The sequence below is a fragment of the Dipodomys ordii genome, unplaced genomic scaffold (genome assembly GCF_000151885.1).
Source record: "Dipodomys ordii isolate 6190 unplaced genomic scaffold, Dord_2.0 Scaffold220, whole genome shotgun sequence".
Taxonomy (NCBI): Eukaryota; Metazoa; Chordata; class Mammalia; order Rodentia; family Heteromyidae; genus Dipodomys; species Dipodomys ordii.
In genome coordinates, this window is record NW_012267436.1 from 1463728 (window position 1) to 1486537 (window position 22810).

Consider the following 22810-nt stretch of genomic DNA (forward strand, 5'->3'; position numbering starts at 1 on the left):
TATCAGCCTGGGCAAAAGCTGGAGACCTAATTTCGAAATATAATAAAAGCATGGATGGGGACATGGCCCAAGTGGTAGGGTGCTTGCAAGCACTCCACCCCAGTATCACCAACCAGCCAACCAACAAAACAATAATACCAAAAAATAAAGCAGGTATTGTAAGAGCCAGAACAAACAGCTAGAGCCAGCTGAGCCACTGAAGGCTGGGTACTGAGGAGAGGGAAGAGGTTGTGGGTGTACTTATTAGAGATTCAGAAGTCCTGGCATCTCCTGGCTCTGGAGAAAAGCTTCTGCTAAGCAACTGAAGTGTCTCTGTGTAGGCTCTGACTAGGCCTTTGCTCTTGGAGAACCCATGGGATTCCTGAGGGTCATAGCATGGTCACAACTCAGTGGCAGTTCTGTGTTTGGACAGTCACTGTGGGGAGTCCCTTTAGCCCTTCGGCTCCCATCCTCAGTGGAGGCCCAGAAATGGCTCAGAGCTCACCAATCCCTAGTTTTTCCCCAGGCAGCAAGTAATAGGTCAAGTCCGACTGAAGGAAGCCCAGGGCTGCAGGAGCTTGGCTTGCCTTGTGGTTGGGCTGTGTGGAGGAATATGGCTGACCTCTCTCACAAGGGCTGGTTGCAGAAGGAGGCTAGGAACACATAGAAAATTGAGGCTAAGCCAGGGGCCAGTGGCTCATACCTGTAATCCTAGCTACTTAGGAGGCTGAGATCTGAGGATCTTGGTTCAAAGCCAGCCCGGGCAGGAAAGTCCGTGAGACTCTTATCTCCAATAAAGCACTAGAAAACTGGAAGTGGCGCTATGGCTGAAGCAGTAGAGCACTCGCCTTGAGCTGAAGAGCTAAGGGATAGTGCCCAAGCCCAGAGTTCAAGCCTCAGAGCCGACAAAAAAAAAGGAAAAAGAAAAAAGAAAATTGAGGCTAAATCCACTCTGATGATGGTTGGAAGGCTGAAAGTTTCTCTCAGGAACTTGGACTTTTCATGATTAGTCCCAGGTAGAGAAAAGGATGGAAGGCCTTAGAGCTAGGGCACTGACTAGAGGATGCACTATTGGCATGGCACCCCTAGCCTCTCTCCCTTCAAAGCCCTGGATGGGTCCTGAACTTCCTGAGACTGGTGGTGAGGGAGGATCTATGGCTATGAAGAGGCCTCATGGACAGGAGAAAGGCTCTGGCCTCAGGTGGGAGCTGCTGAGAGACAGGGGCTGGAGCAGAGGTGAACGCTCAGTCCATTCATGGCTGACTACTTATTCCATCCCCAGCACTCGCAGGCCAGAGCCTGGGGTAGCAGGATGAGCCATCAACCATCAGGATGCTGGGAAGCACAGGATATGGGTTTTAAATCCCGTGTGCTAGAGTGGATGGGACCAGGGAAGCCATAGGTAAATGAGGGTCTTGTGAGAACACTCTTCAAACCATGCAGTGGCCTCTATCAGCCTGAAATCCTTACACTCACAGTGCTGGCTCCCACTGCTAAAGTCCCCACTAATCACACTACCTGCCATTGCTCAGGCTTTCTGTTCATACCCAGGAGGATGTGGAGGCCTAGGGAGGGTGGTGGCAGGGTCCTGTGCCTTGGACTGGGGAAAAAGCCCTGGGGATTCTCCTCTGCCCTCACCAATTAACACCTCAACTGAGGAATTGGGTCCTGAGGGGCTGAGACAAGAAATGGAGACCTTTCATAGTGTCGATGAGAGGGAGGTTGAGGTGAGGAACTATCAGAGGGGACAAATTTGACTGGGAACAGACTGTGAGGCCTAGGGCTCATACACAGTGGGGCTGGGGTAGGCCGCAGTGAGGAGGAGACATCCAGAGCACAAAAACAGCGTACTATGGTGATGCACATGTTATGGGAAAACCAATCCCTTCCCAGGGCCTCTGCCCTCCCCCCCCACCCCCCCCACCCGGCCAACTTACATGTCTGGCTGCAATCTTGGAGGAGCCCACAAGGTTGCCATCAGTATCAAGGACATCAATCCCTTCCTCCAGCTCCCCGTACCGCATGAGGACCACGTTGCAGATATTGGCACTGGCTGAAGAAAGAGAGAGAGAGGTGTAAGAGCAGGGGTGAGGTGGAGGATGGCTTTCAACTTGGCTCCTTCCCTGCTCAGGCCACAAGGGTGCTGAGGATGTGGTTCTGTCGTCCTATTAGCCTGGGGAGGGATCTGGAGTCCCTCAGGCACTGGGCAAGTAAAAATAACAGGTGTTAGGGGGGAAAGTATTCAAAGCTCAGGGAGCTCAAGGTCGCTGCCTTCCTTTGGGGCAAGCTCTGTAATCAGATGAAGTAGCTTCTAATCTAGAAGGATCTCAAGACCCTCCTCTTTGAGGTCTGGTGTTCCATCACCAGCAGCTCAGCTCCCTGGGCCACGCGGGGCTCTCTTGAAGTGCTAGTTCCCATGTTCCATATTCAGCCCCTCCTGCCTCTGCTCAGAGTGAATCAAATTCCCAGAGATTTGCATCCCTGACAGCAGGTGCCAGAGCAGGCAGGAACCTCAGTGCTCACCCAGCACCACCCCCTCATCATATGGATGGAGATGGAGATTCAGAGGGGAGGGGGAACTTCTCTGAGGTCACACAGAGAAGTGGGACAAAGCAGACAATCGACAGTGTCTAAACCTCTAGGTACCCAGGAGCAGGTATGTGGGGCCAGGCAGAGTGGTTCAGACACTTCAATTGGCCAGGCCTCTCCCTGAGCTCCTGGGGACTTGGACTGAGAGGAGGCTCCTGGCTTGTTAGTAAAGCACTAGATGTGGAGTCTGGGTGGGGGGGCATGAATCAGTTAGTGACTAGCACAGGGTACCTCTTCTTGCCATCCTCAACTGGGATTTACTGGGCTGATTGTGAGGTGCTGGTACAGATCTGGACTGAACTCCTCCAGCCCTGCTTCAGGATGGAAGTGGGGAGACTTGGGGGTAGTAGGCGGGTGGGAAGTAGGGGGGTGACAAATGCAGAGCCTGCCTGCTCCATTCCTCCCCCCAAAGCGCCTTGCTGTGTTTAAAGTTTTAATTTTTGCTAATTAATGTCAATTAATTTTGTATAATGAGTGTTTAATTTTGGGGAGTGTGTGAGCCTGGGAGCGACTGCAGTTCTGGGCTGTGAACGCTGATTAGCATCAACACCTGCTGCTTCCCCCCCTCTGGTGGGGGGGGGCACCGGGTTTGGGGAGCTGGAGGGGTGGCAAGGCCCAGGGTGCCTGAGGAGTAGGAGGGAGCCCACAGATGCTCCTGAGGTCAAAGCCAATGGCTAGGGAGCCCCACAGTCCAGAGTGCTCACAGCTGGGGGACAAGGCCTCTGGAGATGAGGGGTGGCTTAAAAGCTTGGGCCCTCTGAACCTCAGTCTCTATTGCCATAAAGGGAGGAGGTGGAATAAACCAAGGCAAAGACCGAGAGGCTTTGCAGTCTTTGGAGAGGAAAAGCAGGAGAGCAAAACACAGTTCTAAAATGTATTTAGAGCACATATGTCATCTCTGCTGTCTCCACACTGTGTAATGCTAACCACAGCGGGCCCCCTCAAGCCTCCCGTCCTCCGGGCCCACGGCAGAGACGCTCACCTGTCTCAACAGTGACTTTCAAGCAGGGGCAATTTGGGGAGACATTTGGCCACGTCTGGAGGCATTTTTGGTTCCCAAGATCTGGAAGTGCGGATGAAGGTGCTACTAGCACATAGGAGATGGGCTGGCCAAAGCTGCTAAAGGTCTCTTGGCTCCAAGGACAGCTCCACAAGAGATTATTGGTCCTCAAATGTCAACCGTGCACACATTGAGAAATTCTTATCTCAGCCACAGCAGGAGAATTAAGAAAGAGCAGCAGGGAATGACCTGGAGGAGGGGGCCATCTGGGTTTGGGTCAGTCTTAACTCTTATGTTTTTCCAGGTGTCCTAGGACACTCAGGGCCCTAAAAGGGCCCCCAAAAGGTCTTGGTACCTGGCCTCATGTTACTGACCCGCCCTCTAGTGGTTGGAGCTATGCTCTGCATCCCCAAGTTGAGGCTGCTAGGTTCGGTTCCCAGAATAACCAAGAAAATCACTGGAGGGGAGAAAGGCTTTCTGCCCTGAGAGACATGGATCCCTGCCGCCTGAGAATACCTTCCACCACTGCCGCCACCAGCACCACCATCAACACCACCACTGCCAACATCACCACTTCAGGCAGAGCCAGATTACAGTTATGTGATCTCTGAGCACAGGCTGCACCCACACCAGGTCAGAGGATGCTGAAGACAGTCAAAATGTCTCCAGTCCCTATTTTGTATGTATATGTGTGAGAAAGCCTGGCAGACAAGGAAGAGAGTGTGTCAACTTGGAGGTGTAGACCAGCCCCAGGTTCATGGTGGCATCTTACTCTCTACAATTCCCAGATGTGGACTATAGAGGTAGCAGGGCACAGAAGGGCTTGGTTCAAACACAAAACCACATGAGACCAAAGGCAAAAGCCAGCCTCCTTTTTTTTCCCTCAGGCAGCCTCTCTACGACACTACTGGGGGCCCTATCTAAGCTAGATGGATGAAAAGAAGACAGGAAAAAAAAAAGCTTAAAGCCCACTTCTGAATGATGGCTGCTCCCAAGCTCCCTAGTGGAATAGTGGCCTATGTAACTCCATGTAACTACTGCCTATGTGGATGGCCATGCCCTATAATCTCTTCTGTCCATTTACACAGAACTCGTATATGTGCATGCTTCCAACATCCCTAGTCGTGAGTAGTAAGAATACAGGGCTGGTACATGCCAGAGAAGAGGGAAAGGAGGGGAGAGGAGGAATAGGGTGGAAGAGAAGAGAGAAGAGGAGAGGAGGAGAGGAAAAGAGAGGAGGAGAGGAAAAGAGAGGAGGAAAGGGAAAGGGAAGGGAAAGGGAAAAGGAAGGGAAGGGAAATGAAGGGAAGGGAAAGGGAAGGGAGGGGAAGGGAGGGGAGAGGAGGGGAGAGGAGTAGCGCAATCATAGGTCTCTTTTCTAACACAGGCAAAATATACTATTGACAGTATCATCAGGTTAATTAAGCAGTCTGTTAGAGATAATGTTAAGAAAGCTGGCACATTTTCAACTCAGATTGACACCATTCAAGACTCAACATAACTGATGTTGGAGCAGCAATGCTTGGAAATGTCATGAAAAGAGAGAGAGAGAGAAAGGAGAGAGCTTGCTTCACACTGATGGCAAGCTCAGTGTGAAGTCCTGAGGAAAACGCACTTGACTGCTGCAGATGTTCTCACATCTGACCCATTGTGAGGTAACGTCATGAAGATTGTGAACAGCTAATGAAGCACCCAGTATAAACGCCCTAGTATGGGGGGGAAAAGAGAAAGAAGTAGACAAATGTGCAAGAACATTCTCAGAATGAAGGCTTCAGGGAAGTCTGTCCCAGTAGCCAGCACGGAATAAAGTAGCTCAACACAGTGCAGTCCAGCATCATACATACCTGTGTGGGAAATGGATTGGTGGGAAAGTAGCTCTATCAACTCACTGGGGAAAGGATCATTCAAACACTAGAGCCATAGGCAATTGATTTTGAGAAATTAGAATTTCATAGCTCTTCAATTCTAAGATCTAGTTCCCCACATCTATCTATCTATCTATCTATCTATCACCATCAGCCTATCTATGTTTATCTACCAGTACTGGAGATTTGAACTCCAGGGCCTAACAGTTGCTACTTGAACCACACCCTTAGATCTTTTTTGCTTTCATTATTTTTCTAATAAGGTCTCTCTTTTTGCCAAGGACAGCCTGGACTATGATTCTCCTTTTTATGCTTGCTGAGTAGTGGACAGGTGCACACCACTCTGCCTGGTCTATTTATTGATAAAAATGGGGTCTCTTGAACTTTTTGTCCAGGTTGATCTTGAACCTCAATCCTCCTACTCTCAGTAGCTAGGCTTATGGGTATGAGGCACTGAGCCCAGTTGCATTTTATCATATTTTTATGTTTGGAAAATCATGACATGAGCCAGGTGCTAATGGCTCAAGTCTATAATCCTAGCTGGTGAGGAGGCTGAGATCCGAGAATCAAAGTTCAAATACAAGAGACTCTTTTGTCCAGTTAATCACCAAAAAATGATAGACACTAGCCTTGAGCAAAAAAGCTAAGGGAGAATGTGAGGCCCAGAATTCAAGCTCTAGTCCTGGCACAAAAATCAACAAGAACAAAACAATGTTGTGTCCTAAGGCATGGGGGAGGGGACATCTTACCTGCCAAGGCCACCATAACTGCCTTTATCTGTATGAACTTTGTCACATGTAGAGGAATCTCTTCATTCAATTGTCACCTCAGCCGACCACAGCAATCCACACAGAATTTGAACTTAAACTTAGATTCCTAATTGTTGCCTAAAACATCTTTTTCAAACTTACACTATAATGGTGCACGGACATGAAAAGTTATTGTACATGCAGAAGATTGTCTGCCAGATACCAGGCAATGCAATTAAAGGCAGTAGAAATTGCCAAACCATAGATAGCTACCCTAAAGAAATGCTTGCCCATATGCACAAAGAGACATTTACAAGGATGTTAATTATAGCACTGTTTGTAAGAGCAAATAATTAGAAACAACCTAAATGTCCACCATTAGGGAACTCACATGGGAAGATCTCCAAAACAAACTGTTATGTGAAAAAAGCTACTGAGTATATGCATGATGATTTACTGTATGTAAAAACCCTGTAATTGCTATCCCCGTGCATATGTGTGCATAAATCGACAGGTAATGTTTTGGAACCTCATGCCTCACAGAGCACTGCCCTGGGAGTAAAGAACTCAATTTGACACTTAGGGCCTGTTATTTAGAGGCTTCTGCATTTTTACACTAAATGATTGTATATTATTTGAATTTTTATAATATGAATGTAATCATGCTATACAAACTTTTAAAGCCAACTTAGACAGGTGCTGATGGCTTACACCTATAATCTTAGCTATTTGGGAAGTTAAGAGCTCAAACCTAGCCTAGGAAGGAAAGTCTGTGAGACTCTTATCTCCAAAAAACTACCAAAAAGCTGTAAATGGAGCTGTGGCTCAAGGGATAGAATACTAGCCTTGAGCACAAAAGCTCAGTGAGTTCAAGCACTGGCACACACACACACACACACACACACATCTTAGAGATTTGCTATTGTTGTTTGGTGGTGCTGGTGACTGAACTCAGGGCTTCACTTTGCTAGGCAAGTGCTCTACCACCTGAGTCATAACACCAGTCCTGTTTTCATTCTATAAGAAATAGGAGACTGGGAAAATATATTTATTAGCTATGATAATGTTAAGCTATGGAGGTCAGTGGTGACTGATTCCCAATAACTATGGTATTCCCCCAAAATTATTTGAAATGAATAGCGACAATTCTCCCTTTGCCAGCAATTGGTGTAGAAAGGGACAGGTGACTCAACCCTAGCGAATGAGGGCTATCTTCTGGGTATCCTGGGAAAGGTCCCATCCCGTGTGAGGGGCAGATAAAAGACAGAGCTTCTTGTCCTCCCAACAGAATTGGGAAGCTTGGAATTGCTTTTGTTGTCTTATGACCATAAAAGAAGCTAGCTTGAAGAAGAAGCCCACTAGGCCACAGCAAAGCAGAGTAAAAAGGAAGGGAAGACTTGCTGATCTCATCTGAAACTAGCTGTCTGTAAAAAAACACATTTAAAAAAATTATTATTTAAGGAGTGGAGGGTTTTTCCTTATTTCAGCAAAAATACTCACAATCGAATAGCTTCAACATTATTAAGAAAAAGATTTGGTGAAGGTGTATTGACACATCTCTGATATCCTAGCACTATAGAGGCTGAAGTAGGAGGATCACAAGCTTGAGACTAGCCTCGTCTACACAGAGGCCAGCCACACACACACAAAAGATAAAGATAAAAAACCATGAACTCATTCTTATGAATAGTCAAAGATAACTTTCTGAAGCTAAGAAAAAAGTCAATTTGCAAAAGTTTTTAAAAATACGTATCAGAACCTAATCCTCATTGGTTAAATGGTTTACTAAAGGCTACTTCCAGCCTGTGAGTGGTTTTCCTTACTCTGTTAGTGGTGTCTTCTGTTATATAGTTATATATTTTAATATATCAAATATACATATTTCAGTATATCAAATAAACCTTTTCCCTTTCTGTTGTGTATTTTTGGTATCATTAAGAAATGAAAAAATAAAAGAAATTTCAGGGCTGAGGGGTATAGTTGAAGTTGTAGAGCACCTGTCTAACAAGTGTGAGGACCTCAGTTTAAACTCTAGTACCAGTTTAAAAGAAAGAAAGAAATTCCACTGATACTTCAATGTTCATCTCTGCTTATTTTTTAAAGTATTAAACTATTACTTTTCACATTTAGGCCTATAATCTCTCTCTCTCTCTCTTTTTTTTTTTTTGGTCCGGTCGTGGAGTCTGAACTCTGGGCCTGGGCGCTGTCCCTCAGTTCTTCAGCTCAAGGCTAGCGCTCTACCACTTGAGCCACAGCGCCACTTCCAGCTTTTTTTTTCTTTTTGCTTATGTGGTGCTGAGGAATCGAACCCAGGGCCTCATGCATGCAAGGCAAGCGCTCAACCACTGAGCCACCTTCCCAGCCCCAAGGCCTATAATCTCTATGGAATTTATTTTAGTGTATGATATAAAATAGATATCTCCTCCCTTCATTGCACAGGGCAAAGAGTTATAACTGGGTAAAAGGTGGGAGTTTCCTCACAGGCCTGACCCTTAGTTTGATCCCCTTCCCAGAGGCAGTGGCAGTAGCTAGGTTCTCATGTCCTGCCCAGATGATCTGTGTATTTACAACCGTGCATGTACCATCTTCACATGCAAATCCCAGCAGAGTGGAGTGACATTTAGTAAATGATGATGACTATCTAAATACTCGCAGTCCCTGTTACTTCATCTGAGAGGCAGTGCTGAATGGCACAGGTTTTCTTTTCAATAGCTTGGGAATCTGGGGACAGTGTCACACCCATATTGTAGTACCAAGCAAGGACCAGGAATTTCTAGACTGGAAAATCAGCCTGTAAATCTAGCTGTGGGCTGACTTCAGGGAAGATTGCTACTAACAATGCATCCCTCTTCTGAAAAGCTTCCTCTTGCCGAATTGCTGTGTCCTTGGCTTCGCACTCTGCACTGGTTTCCTATGGTTGTAGATAAATGCTCAAGCCCAAATCACATACTCAAAGCCCCTTCTTCCTCCTTTGTGCATCTCCCTCCCTCTGCCTCATACCTTCTGACTTTCTCTGCCTTCTGAATTTTAGGAATGGTAAAATATCTCAATTGGAAGGCCATTCTATTCAGTAAATACTGTATGTCAGGTCCTAGACAAGCTTCTCTGAAACACCTATGAGATCCCTGTATAATTTTGGGGCCAGTCTGGTCATTGGACCCTTCCCTAAAACCCAGGGGGCTGTGTAGCTCATTCTAATAACAGTCTGTGCTCTTAATTAATTTCATCAGGAGATCTTGCCACCCTTGCTGGTCTCCCATTTATCAGAAATACTCTGACTAGTCTGATTATAGACTCCTTCCTTCATTATGGTCATCTCTCCTCCTCCTCCTCCTCCTCCACCTTCTCCTCAGGGCCTAGACACTGTCTCTGAACTTCTTTTGTTCAAGGTTCTAGTACTTTTTTGCTTGAACCACAGCATCATTTCCAGCTTTTTTTTTTAGTTTATTGGAGATAAGAGTCCCACAGACTTTCATACCCTGGCTGGTTTCAAACCACGATTCTCCAAATTCAGCATCCTGAGTAGCTAGGACTGCAGGCATGAGCCACCAGCACCCAGCTGGACATCCTATTTTTAGTAACACGGCTGACATCTGAGCATATACACTATCCAGTGAACTCATTCTAAGCATCCAGCCCATGAAACCCTCCTCTGCCCAGGATCTTCATCCCAGGTCCTTCAGCTAGGTTAGGTATTGGTGCCCTATTAACAATTATGCTGTTACATTTTTGGAGACCAGCACATCTTATATCAGTGCACCTCTACAGGTCTTTTTACGCTTGCTGGTGAACTTACAGCCCTGCCAGGTTGGTGGCTCCGTTCCTTAAACATGAGCCATAGGCCTCCTTCATCAAAGGCAGCCATGAAATAATGGCTAGTCACCACTAGAGATTTTATCCAGCTGATTTGGACCCATTGGTCTTGTCCTTCAGAAGCCTGACACAAGCTGCAGATTCACGCTGGTTCTGAGACTTTTTCAATTCTAGATCTACTCACTTTTCCAGAAAGTTCTGTCATGAGGGCTCTTTAGTGGCCCCTCAGAATCCATGGGGTACTTCTCTCTCTCTCCAAACATTCTCTCTAAAGAATTCAGCTCATGTTAGATTCCTAAAATGTAGGAAGTACTGCAAGATGACTTAGAAATTATGTCTAAGGGGGCTGGGAAGGTGGCTCAGTGGTAGAGCGCTTGCCTTGCATGCTCAAGGCCCTGAGTTCGATTCCTCAGCACCACATAAGCAAAAAGAAAAAAGCTGGAAGTGGCGCTGTGGCTCAAGTGGTAGAGCGCTAGCCTTGAGCTGAAGAGCTGAGGGACAGTGCCCAGGCCCAGAGTTCAGGCCCCACAACCGGACCAAAAAAAAAAAAAAAAGAAAGAAATTATGTCTAAGGGATTTCATCCTCTATGAAGCTTTTTTTCTTGCCACTGGAATATTTGATTTTTGTGCCATTTTGAGCATTTGCTCACTCCTTGGTCCCCAAATATCAAGTCTGCAGATGCTCCTTGGTTAAGGCAGGTAGAGGGGGACTAAAATTTAATTGTGATGTGTTGGGAGAAGGGCAATGTTTGATCCCCATGAACACTCTGCTTTAGAGATACAAGCACCCCCTTTTTATAGTTGGGGCAGCCACGGCCTGAAAAGTTGGGGAACTTGGCTAGGATCAGGTGATGAGTGGTGGGCCACCAATCATCTACTACAACTGCTGACCAAAAGACTGCACAAGGGTGATGGTGAAAACCTATATGAAAACCAGAACACTGCATGAGTAGCCAAGAGGGGAGCCCAAAGGCAATGAATGCCTCATAAGGTGCCACTAACTGCCATGGTGGAAGCACCTGTCCCAGGGCACAGCGTAACTGCTGCCTGCTACTCACAGGGGAGGAGGGGTGGAGGAGCAGCAAGCCTGGGGGTCTGTGGTTTGATTGGGGGTGGATGGGGCTCAGGTAGCACTGCAGTTACCTCCTGGATAAGGAAGGCAGGGTGGCCTGAACACAAAGAAAGATCCCTGGAGAAAAGGGCAATTGAGATGGCAAATACCCATTCAGTCTGAGGCAGAAAGAGGCTGGAGGGGTACTCATGGTGGTGGGGTGTGGGGGGATGACACTGGGTATGATACAAACAGATCTTGCAAAGACTGCCTGGATAGCCTGTTCAATGGCTCACCAGTGAGCACAGAGATCTTTTTGTGGCCATGAACTACATTTTGACATTTCACAAGAGGGACTGCTGGGGAATGACACTGGAAGAAATGATTTGCCAGCACAGGATGCTGAGGTTGGTATTTCCGGTCCACGTGGGAAGGTTGCTCTGTGGAAGGAGTTGGCTGAGGCCTGAGGCTGAGGCTCAGGCCTCCAAATGGAGGTGTTTATTAGCTGACTGCATCCATTGCCATTACCTTCTCCACAGATACAGCCATGCAGGCTGAGGGTGACCTCCAGCACTTCCTGCCTACATCCGTGTACACAGCTTGGGGCAGCAAGTCTAGAGAAGTGCTGAGATGACCTCTGTGGTCTCTTCTTCCCCCAAACCCCTGCCCAGTCCTGACAGCTACTTATCTAGTTCCCCGGCCAGTGTCCTTCCCTCCTGCTGATGTCCCTTTCCCTTCCCCCTCTCTGCCTTTCCTTAAGGCCTCACAAAATGGCTGTTTGTGGGAACTGCCTCCCCAAGAATGGCATCTGCTCCTGGAGACTGGTGGCTGGACCTAGGGGTGTGTATTTTTCCGATGCTTCCTCTATTGACCTTTAATTACACTGTTTGCCCAGCTTCCCAAACCATTAACTTCCACCTCACAGCAACTTCCCGTCAATTAATGGAGGGCCTGCTCTGAGCTCAAGCTCCTGAACACAATTAAGCGTGACAGTCCACAAATAAGAAAGAACTGGAGAATTAATTAAGGTCTAAACAAATTAATTACCAGTCCCCAATCGATTCCGATGCCAGCACACATGCTCCTGGGCTCACCGTCTTTCCTAACATCTCCATGTATAAATAGAAACTGAGATTTCTCACGTGATTGCTGTTTTAGACCAGGGGCATGGAGAGCTCTGAAACCACCTTGAGGGAGAGAGGGGGCTGCAGGGGCATCAAGGGCTTCCCATGAACTCAGTGCATGCGCATGTGTGCGTGTGCACATGCACTCACACACACACACACACACACACACACACACACACACACACACACACACACACCACACTTCCAGCTGAAAAGCTAAGGGCCAGCTTGGGGGGAGTGTGATCCTGCCACCTCTGGACACATCCCTGTTTCTCAGTTACTGATGGCAGGAGGCCTCGGAGGCCTGGCTTTGACTAGCAAAGTATAACTTTCAGCCAGTCTGAATTTGCTAATTCTTCTGGGAAATGAGCATGGCACACTTTGTTTGTTTGTTTGTTTGTTTTGGAGGGAGTCCGGTCGTGGGGCCTGAACTCTGGGCCTGGGCGCTGTCCCTCAGCATTTCAGCTCAAGGCTAGCACTCTACCACTTGAGCCACAGCGCCACTTCTGGCTTTTTTCTTTTTGCTTATGTGGTGCTGAGGAATCGAACCCAGGGCCTCAGGCATGCAAGGCAAGCGCTCTAACACTGAGCCACCTTCCCAGCCCAGCATGGCACACTTTGTCCTGGGGTCCTCCTAGCACAAAATGAGGATCATTGAGAAAGTGGGGGGTAGTGGGGAAGGGAGAGAGAGGAGAGTTATGTGGTCTCTAGGAGGTCCAGATCAGGCCAGCAGAAATCTGCTGAGGTGGCCCCAGCTGAAAGGGGCTCAAGTGAGGTCTGAGAAGGGTGGGAGCAGCAAAGTTAGACCCAAGGACCTGACATCCTGTCCCTGGGGATCACAAGTCTTTCTTAACATCATAGAGCCCAGAGAAGAGATGTCTTCTCTCATCAACCGGGCTTAGAGCTGGGCAGGAACCCTGAGAAGATCTGGGCAGAGAAGCACTTTTTCTGGAAGCCTCCTTTTACACACACACACACACACACACACACACACACACACACACACCTCAACAAGACTTAATATGAGCACTTCTACTTGCTCCTCTACTTCCTCCATGTAATCCTGTCTCCTTATCACGTCAGTATATCACGTCAGTATCACAAAGGGACAAATAATCCTTTTACAAGGTGAAGCATATCCTGAATATGCTTCTCAGAAGCATCTACCAATAGTCTAGGGTAGGCTGGTCTAGCCTGGCAAGCAGGGGTGAATACTCCAAGCAGGATGAGGATGGAAGCCCAGCTAGCCTGCAGTGGGGCACAGCAATGCTCTATCCTGGCCATAGCAACTGAGAACAAGGTACAGGGAGGCCAAGTGGTGAGAAGACGCTGACTTTTGACCTCCTGGTGAGTGAGGGGCATCCCTTTTTGCCTCACAGCACTGTGGCAGCACAGAGCAGGGCAGTTGCAAAGTGTCTATTTGCAGATGGGTCTGAGCTGCAGAAAGGGGCAGCTTCTTTCAAGATCCTGGCCAAGCCACAACTGTCAGGTTAACAAATCACACTGCATGTAACTTGTACAACTGGCTTGGGATATATAGAATCTCAAGTAGCCTAGCAGATACTGGACTTGAGTAAGGGGGCTGAAGGCTGTGTATGAAGGAAACAATGGGAGGGAAATCAGGCTGGAGCGAAGAGTGGCAGGGCAGAAAGGCTCAGAAGGAAAGAAGGGCCTGTCCTCTGAAGGAGACCCAGAGAAGTTAAGACCACCTCAAGGTCACACAGCAAGATGGCTGCAGAGCCGGGCTGGAACAGGCCCCTGGCAAAGTTCTTATCTAAAGCTTGGCTCAAAAACAGATTACATCTGGTGGAGTCCCAGATCCAGTTCAGGGCAGCTAAGAGCTGCCCCTTCTCAGGCTGTTTTTGACCCTCTAGCCCAATAACCATGAACACCAGTTGGGCAGCCACGTTGGCTCAATTAGGCCCTTAACGAAGTTAGATCTAAAGAGTTATTCCATTAATGGCCCATAACAGAAATAGCTGAGAGTTCATTAAAAGTGTGGAGTTGCTATAGCAATTATCTGGTTGGCTGAGTGGTTGGTTTGGGGGGTTCATTAGCCTCTGGGCCATGGAAGAGGTGAGATTGCCCTGTACACATCCCCCGCCTTCTCAGGGGGACTTCACTGGTGCTCTAAAGCACTTTTCTGTCAATAGAGTATGGTCTGTGGCCTCATTTCCTTCCTTCTTTCCTTCCTTCCTTCCTTCCTTCCTTTCTTCTTTCCTTCCTTCCTCCCTCCCTCCTTTCCTTCCTCTTTTCTCTCTCTTTCCCTTGCTTTCTTGCTTTCTTTTTTTTATCTTCCTTTCTCTCTCTTTTCTTTCTTTCTCTTCCTTTCTCTCTCTCTCTCTCTCTTTCCTTCTTCCTTTCTTTTTTCTCCAGTACTGGGTTTTACTCAGGGCCTTACACTCACTGGCTTACTCACTCAGTTCGTCCCTTACCACTTGAACCATGCATCTAGCTTGACTTTTGTGGGTTATTTTGGAGACAGAATCTGACAGACATTTTGATCTGGCCTGGCTTTGAACCAAGATACTCTAGATAACCATTTTCTGAGTAGCTAGGCTACTAATTGTTCATTTCTTTTGGAAAAAAAATCTATCATAGTGTCTATGTCCAAACAAGGTATGTTTCTTTGTGGTATCCTAAGGGCCAGAGGAAGCCTTGACCCTTTTTTGAGCCAGAATCCCTTGATGCATGAAGCTGACAGACCCCCTCAGAACAATGCATAAAACTAATTCAAAGAATTACTAAGGGATTTCATTGGAACAAGTTGTCAAAAAAATTTTAATTGTGATTTAGTAAGAGATGTACCTTTTTCTGTTGTCACTTGTGAGGTTTGAACTCTGGTGCTATCCCTAGCTATTTTTGCTCAAGGCTAGCTAGCACTCTACCACTTTGAGCCACAGTACCACTTCCGATTTTCTGGTGGTTAGTAAGAGATAAGAGTCTCAAGGGGGTGGCTAGGAAGGTGGCTCAGTGGTAGAGCGCTTGCCTTGCATGCCTGAGGCCCTGGGTTCAATTCGTCAGCACCACATAAGCAAAAAGAAAAAAGCCAGAAGTGGTGCTGTGGCTCAAGTGGTAGAGCACTAGCCTTGAGCTGAAGAGCTGAGGGACAGTGCCCAGGCCCAGAGTTCAGGCCCCACAACCAGATCCCCCCCCCAAAAAAAAAGAGTCTCAAGGGGACTTTTCTACTAGGACTTCAAATCACGATTCTTAGATCTCAGCCTCCTGAGTAGCTAGGACTATAGGCATGAGCCACCAGTGCCCGGCTGAGATATACCTTTTAGCTAATGAGTTAATAAATGAGATTTAGTAGTCATTTTGGATTAGTGTTGAGCATCCATGACATTTTAAGGTCACTAAGTAATAACCATGTGACATTAAAGTAGTAGTGATTTCTACTGGTGACAAAGCCACAGGTTCTGCTTATAGGCCCTGAGTTCAAGACACAATGCTGGTGTGTGCATGCATATTCACACATATACACTAATCCCTGCACTAAAAGCTGAACCTCAAACACAGAGCTAGCCATACTTTTTCTACCTGTACACATCTTTTTTTTTTTTTTGTCGGCCTTGGGGCTTGAACTCTGGGCCTGGGCACTGTCCCTCAGCTCTTCAGCTCAAGGCGAGCGCTCTACCACTTGAGCTACAGAGCCACTTCCGGTTTTCTGGTGGTTTATTGGAGATCAGAGTCTCAAGGTCTCTCCTGCCCGGGCTGGCTTTGAACTGCGATCCTCAGATCTCAGCCTCCTGAGTAGCTAGGATTACAGGCGTGAGCCACCAGCGCCCGGCTCCTGCACACATCTTGCTCCAGGTACTCCAACCCAGAGCCAAAAGGCATCAGGAGAGGTGTGGATGAGCCATCTATCCAGCTGACAGGAACCTCAAACACCCTCCCCGCACTCCCACGGCGTCTGTGCTTCGTGCACATCTTACCTACAGCAGGGAATGGCACGAATCTCTGGACAAGAAGGCGGGTGGCTGGGGTAAACTTGTTGGCTTTCTGAACCAGGACATTAAGGCCCACCTTCAAAACAAAAACAAAAACAAAAAGTGCATGGTGGTGCCCCAGAGGATCATGGGAGGGAGGGACTAGAACTGGAGAAAAAGCAGGGAGAAGAGATCATTGCCCCTCTTTAAGGGCCTCAGGTGAACCTTCCTGAGAAGGTACAATCCCCTTTCAGCCTCACTCCCCACTCCCCGGGCACAGCCCTGCAAAGCCAGCTTGCATTAGAAGCTGGGGAGAAGCTTGCTCAGAAGCTATCAGTAGCTGGTGAGTCTTCTGGTCTAGGTAGGGCCTTTGTCAATGCTAGTCTCTGGGCCTGTGATGCTCCACCCAATTCAGGCCACACCCATTGTCTCCTGCTCACCCCAGAGTTCTACCTCCACAATCACTTACCAGCAATTTGACCTGAGGCATCAACCTGTGACAACCATGTATGTAAAGTGTTAAGCATGAACTTGGCACATAAGAAGCCTCAATAAGCCAGGCGCTGGTGGCTCATGCCTGTAATACAAACTACAAAGGAGACTGAGATCTGAGGATCACAGTTCAAAGCTAGCCAGGGCAGGAAAGTCCATGAGACTCTTATCTGCAATTAACCACCTGAAAACTGGGAGTGGAGCTGTGGCTCAATGTGGTAGAGTACTTTGAGGAAAAGAGCTCAGGGACAGCACCCAGGCCCTGAGTTCAAGCCCCACACTCAAAGAGGAAGAGGAAGAGGAGGAATAGGAAGAGGAGGAGGAAGAGGAGGAATAGGAAGAGGAGGAGGAGGAGGAGGAGGAAGACTCAATAAATGTAGCTATCATGTAATAAAAATGAAAATGACATTACCCTCCCATATCCTCAGAACCACCTTCCCTGCAGTCAGTCTGCTGCTCATGGCTCTGATGCCTTCATGAAACCAGGACCACAGGCCTTTTTCATTGTTGTATGCCCAGCAACCAGGCCTGCATCTCTAGTGGCATGTAGTATATGCTCAACTAGCTGATTGTTGAAGAATAAGTGCATTGGCCAACAAAGGATGACTGGATAGAGCTCAGTACAGACTAGAAAGGGCTTGTTGGAGGAGAGGCAGGCAGGTGAGGCCACCAGAACTTTTTTTTGGGAAAAGCACACGAGCAAAGTGTGGAGAGAGTACAAAAAAGATGCATGTGGCCAGACCAGTAGCAGTGCATGGAAGCTTCTGCTCCCCGACACTGAGGTCAGCACCTTGTCTTGACATTCTTCCTTTTCCTCTGGCTTCCTGTCACCCATACTGGCTGGTAGTTTGAGCTTAGATAGAAGTGGTCAGAGAAGATCCCTTGCCTCTTTTAGGCCCTGTTGAACTCTATGGGCCCTGGACTGACATTTGGCCATATGAAGAATTCTTAGGAAAATCTGTACCTTGTTTGTTTTCCCCCTCTGCCCAAATGGAGCCCCTGTTTGGTTAATTTCTATTTTGTAGCTTATTTGGAGGCTGTTAAAAACAGACCCTGGGGACCCTCAGCAGTGATTGTTCCGTATCTCATTATCTTTCCTGAACCTGATTATTAGCTCTGATTTTTCTGATCGCTAGCTGCTGTTCATGATGAGTTGTGTGCCATTAATGCCAGCTGGTTCCCTTAAACAGGACCCACCATGCCAGGGAAAACGAGCTGGCATTCTAAGCTCCCAGCCACTTGGCTTTTTAATTTTAATGGGCTCGACCAAATGTTCCAGGCCAAAGGGACCTGAGAAACCAGAACAGACGGGCTCCCAGTCCCCAGTCTGCAGTCCACACTGGGTTTCTTCCCAGGCTGTGGCTGTCCAAGGTATGGGACAGTAAGGAAGAGTTAGGGTAAGTGGCCACTTGTTCCCAATGCTTATGGGCCCATCACTGATGGGTGGATATCATGACCACACTGCCTCCTCGTGAGCCCGCCACTATGCGCAGGCCCTCTCCACACTTTGTGGTCTCAATTCAGGTTTGGGTATGTTGGCCTGCTCTCAGATACATCCAAGTACTTCATTAAATCTCACCCCATCCACATAAGGCCCACAATTTGTAAAGCTTTGTGCTTTTTGTTGTTGTTGCTCATGGGGCTTGAACTCAGAGCCTGGGCACTGTCCCTGAGCTTTTTACCTCAGAGTTAGCTTCTACGGCTTTTGAGCGCCACTTCTGGTTTTTTGGTGGTTGATTGGTGATAATAGTCTTACAGACTTCCCTGTCCAGGTTGGCATCAAATCGCAATCCTCAGATCTCAGCCTCCTGAGTAGGTAGGATTACAGAGGTGAGCTACTGGTGCTTGGCTTAAAGCTTCACTCTTAGCAGTTCAAAGCTAGCCCCGGCAGAAAAATCTCTGTGAGACTTTTATCTCCAATTAACCACTCAAAAACCAGAAGTGGCACTGTGGCTCAAGTGGTAGAGTGCTAGTCTTGAGCACAAAGAGGCACAAGGCCAGTGCCCAGGCCCTGAGTTCAAGTCCCATGGTGGACAAAAAAAAAAAAGGCTTGGTTCTTAACCATGTACTATGCACTGTGTAAGGAGTGGTGCTTCAGTGTCTGAGTGCCATTGCACCCTGGTGGTCTGCATCACAACAGTAGTATTGACAAAATGGAGAGAGGCTGGCCAGCACCAAGAAACACAGGTGGGGTAGGGGCTTCACAACATAAGTAGTGTCATGGGGCCAGTCGCTGTATCCTTGAGTACCAACATCCCTCAGGCCAACAGCAGCCTGATTTCAGAAAGGCTGTAGAGGAGACATTCAGTGGGACTGGAGTAATGTCTCACCCAGCTGCATCCTCCATTAGCCACACATGTGGCCGACCTGGGGGAATACCACACTTGATGCCTTCCCACTCTCCCTTCACCTGCCTGCTTCTGTCATCTGCCCCATCCCCTCCCCACACCAGTCCAAGTTGTCTTTGAGAATGGATTTGGACTTGCTTAAGGGTTGATCACTGCACGGAAGGGCACCAAGACGCTTGTGTGATCACTTGGCCATGATGGCTTGCAGGCTCCAGTCACCTGGCCATGGCCACCCCATTTCCACCCCTCTTGGCTCCTCCCACAAACAAAATTTTCCCAGCCTGGCTCTCCCTCACCTCCTTACATTTAGCCTAAACACCAGGCCTCCACCTGCCTCAGGGTGCCCATTGGATACTCTAGTCTCTGGAAAAGCCTGGAACCTATCACAGTATGTACATATTTATTTACTTGTGTGTGTGTGTGGGGGGGGTCCTGGGGCTGGAAGCAGGGCCTGGGCAGTGTCTGTGTCTCTGAGCTACTTCACTCAAGGATAGCCCTTAACCACTTGAACCACACCTCTGCTCTACTTCTGGCTTTTTCCGTGAGTGTGTGTGTGTGTGTGTGTGTTGTTTTGCTGTTTTTTTTTTTGGTGGTTAATTGGAGATAAGAGTCTCAAAGACTTTCTTGTCTGGGATGGCTTCAAACTACGTTCCTCAGATCCTCAGATCAACCTCTTGAGTAGCTAGGATTACACCAGTGCTTCTCGACTATAATCCTAGTTACTTAGCAAGCTGAGATCTAGAGGATCATGGTTCAAAGCCAATCCAGTAAGAAAAGTCTGTGAAACTCCATCTCTAAAATAACCAGTATAAAGTGAGCTGGAGGAATGGCTCAAGTGGCAGAGCTCCAGCTTGTGAGCAAGCAAGCCAAGCAACTTCTAGGCCCTGAGTTTAAACACCGATATCATAAAAAATAAAGATAAAAACAAGGATCTGATAAAAAATTGAATAGTATAGGAAAAATTTTTTTACCTCTTCACTAATGATCTTTTGCTCCCAACAAACCCTAAGCATGGGGACACAGGGCTTTTATCTCTCTTAATCCTCGATGACATCCAAGTGAGTGCTGAAATTAATATGGTGGGGTGGGGGTGAGGGGCGTTGTAACCTAAGCTTCTAGAATAAATAAAATGAATGGTCAGATATCAAAAGATAGGAAGAAAAACCAAACAAGAGATTTGCTTTGTGAAGCACTGCTATCCATCTTAGCAATCATTGAGAACCATACCTCCCAGCCCAGATCAATGACTTGCTGAGAGGATCTTTTCACCTCTCAGCCAGAGGAGGACCCAGGAGGACAGGCCTCAGAGATAAAGGTTGCCTAACAGTTCTGAAGAGTGAGTAGTGAGTACGAGGTGGTTAGGTGGGAAGGGAAGTGGGGAGACGTTCAGAGCCAGGAAATACCAAGTTGCCTCTGTAGAGTGTTCAGAAGACCTTACTGCATGTGCTATGGGGGTCTGAGTGGTCCTGAAGGATGAAGAGGAGACAGGGGTAGCATGAGGTCAGAATTTAGATCCAGTCTTGGATGGTAGTTTTTTTACACACTAAATGCTCAGGGGATTAGGTGGGTCCTACAGGCTGGAATGGGTCAAATTGTTTATATAATACTACAAATACCCACCAGAGGGCACTCTTTGTAGAAAAAAACTTGAATACCAAGTGGACTGATGACCTCTGTGGAGGTCAATTGTCCTTCAGCCCCAGCCAGGCTGTTGCTGGGCAATGGGATCAGGAGCAAAGGGGCAAAGGTGGCCAGGATCTGGTTATAAATAGGCTAAAGTTCCAGTCAGCACCAGCTGTGCCTGAGTGGACTGTTTGGGTGCTAGTGGTAAGCATGACCTCTGGACTGTGCCCACAGGGCCCAGTTGCCACTAAGCAGAAAACCAATTACATCAGACCCCTCTATGTAGGAGGGGCCAGCACCTTGTCTCCCCAGAATAGATGTGGAGCAACTTTTCATGTGTGACTTGCCATTGCCAGCATTACCATCTGCAGGCTTCTTAAACACTTCCGATTCTGTTGTGGGGTCCATGCAATGGCCCTTCATAGCAAAAGCAGTGGGACAATAGTCTGGTTCCTATTTCACAGGTGCGGCTGTTCCCCAAACCTCCTCATCCTCTGAGAAGAACAGAAAAGCTTGAGTACCCTCCCTCCCCCATCACTGCAGAGCCAGCCAGGCCTATCTTCCAGGAGCCAAGAACAAATATATCCAGCTGACTTGACTCTAACAAGAAGACAGAGGCTCAGAAATCAAGAACAAAAGTGGATGGAGGGTCTAAAAAGCCTCTCCAAAGTTTTCTTCCCATTTCTGCTGTTCTCAGGGCACCTGGGGAGGAATCAGGCTAGAGAGGCAAGGTACAGTTCTTTTGCCTGGAGCTAACACATTATGTGGCTTTTTAACTTCCTAATTCTACTGGAGGAGCAGGAAACAAACAAACAAATAAGAGGGGGGGGAAGCAGAAAAAATGTTTGAGGAAGCCTGAGTAGACTCTGTCACTGACTCTACCCTAGGCCTTTTTCCTTGATCTGTAAAATGGATGTACACCTAAATGGTGCTGGCACAGGGTAGCCGCTCCATGAGCCATTGTTACTATCATGATTATGGGCTAGACTGACAATCAAGGGGACAATGAGAACTGCAAGGTGTTGGGGTTTACTCAGGGATCCTCTGGTCCCCTTCTGGTAGTAAATTCATCCTAGGAAGGATGAAAGAAAGACCCAGACCCTTAGCAATGGAGGCTCACATTGCCCCAGCAGAGAACTTTAGCCAGCAAAGGCCTAACTGAAGGTGAGGAGTTGGGGAATCGGCATAAAGCCAATGTATCATTATCAGGCAGCTCCTTATGAGTCAAGGAGGACTTTAGCTCTGTCTTCTCTGTTCCATGCCCATCCTCACCCTAGGAACCTGGATGCCTGTATCCCTGTATGGGCGGTCTGCCAATCCATGACCATTTTCCCAGTCCACTGATGCCTGAGTCCCTGCCATGTCCAGGGCCCCAAGCCTGGGCTGGGGTTCCTGATATGGTCTCTACCTACTGAGCAAGGTCCCCTAGCATGTCATGACAGCTTCTGCTACTATTCTATTTTGTCACTATCACCATCACCTCCTGTCACTCCTGCATGGCAGCCACACACATTTTCCAACAGGGTCTAAGTCTGTTTTTGAACTCCTGCATGCCTCTGTTCTGTGTGTGTGTGTGTGTGTGTGTTTGTGGGGGGGGAGGGGTACCCTCTCTCTTGGACACCCATTCCTGCTGGCCTCTGGCCTTCTCCATAGGTCCTATCAGTCAGCCCGGTGACAGTAAAATAGGTGCCTGAAAGTCAGTGTCACCATGATTGTGACTGCCACAGTCTTTGTCACTTTCCTTTGTGGCATCCCCAAGGTCACATCAGTAGATGTCCCCAGGCCCTGATAAGTGTCTGACAAGAAACAGACTCTGCAGGAAGTAAGCAGGGTCTTGCCTGCGCCTTCGCCTCCTGAACACAGAGAAGCAGCCTACAAAAGTGCTCCCCAAACTCCAGAATGAAAACACAATGAGGACTGAGAGAGGCTTCCTTTGTTAAAAGACAGCAAACTGTTAGATTTCAAAAATAACTTAAGACGGAATTTCTTTTTTATTCCCAAGCAAGAAGGCAGACATTGCCAAATCTATTTAGGAGGTTCACTAAGAGGCTCTGAACCCCGGTGGCCCTGGATTCAGCTTCATTAGGGGACATGCAAACTTGGGGGTTCCTGATTCAGGTGGGGTGGAGTGGGGGAGACTGCTAACAAGGCCAAGAGCAATTCTGGGAGTAGAGGAGGTCTCTCCAGGGCCCAGAGAGGAGGCTGGCCTCTACCCTAGCTCCCCTCAGTCTCAGGGACCTGCTCT

At 47.8% G+C, this 22810-nt stretch overlaps 1 protein-coding gene across 1 annotated transcript in view; it reads right to left on the reverse strand.

Moving 5' to 3' along the window:
- Window positions 1-22810, reverse strand: part of Sfxn5 (sideroflexin 5) — a 98933-nt gene that overhangs the window by 24537 nt on the left and 51586 nt on the right. The window contains exons 10-11 of the mRNA XM_013035764.1: window positions 16109-16199; window positions 1917-2032 (exon numbers count right to left, since the gene is read on the reverse strand). Of these exons, the coding sequence (XP_012891218.1) occupies window positions 1917-2032; window positions 16109-16199 (207 nt within the window). The remainder of the gene's footprint in view (window positions 1-1916; window positions 2033-16108; window positions 16200-22810) is intronic.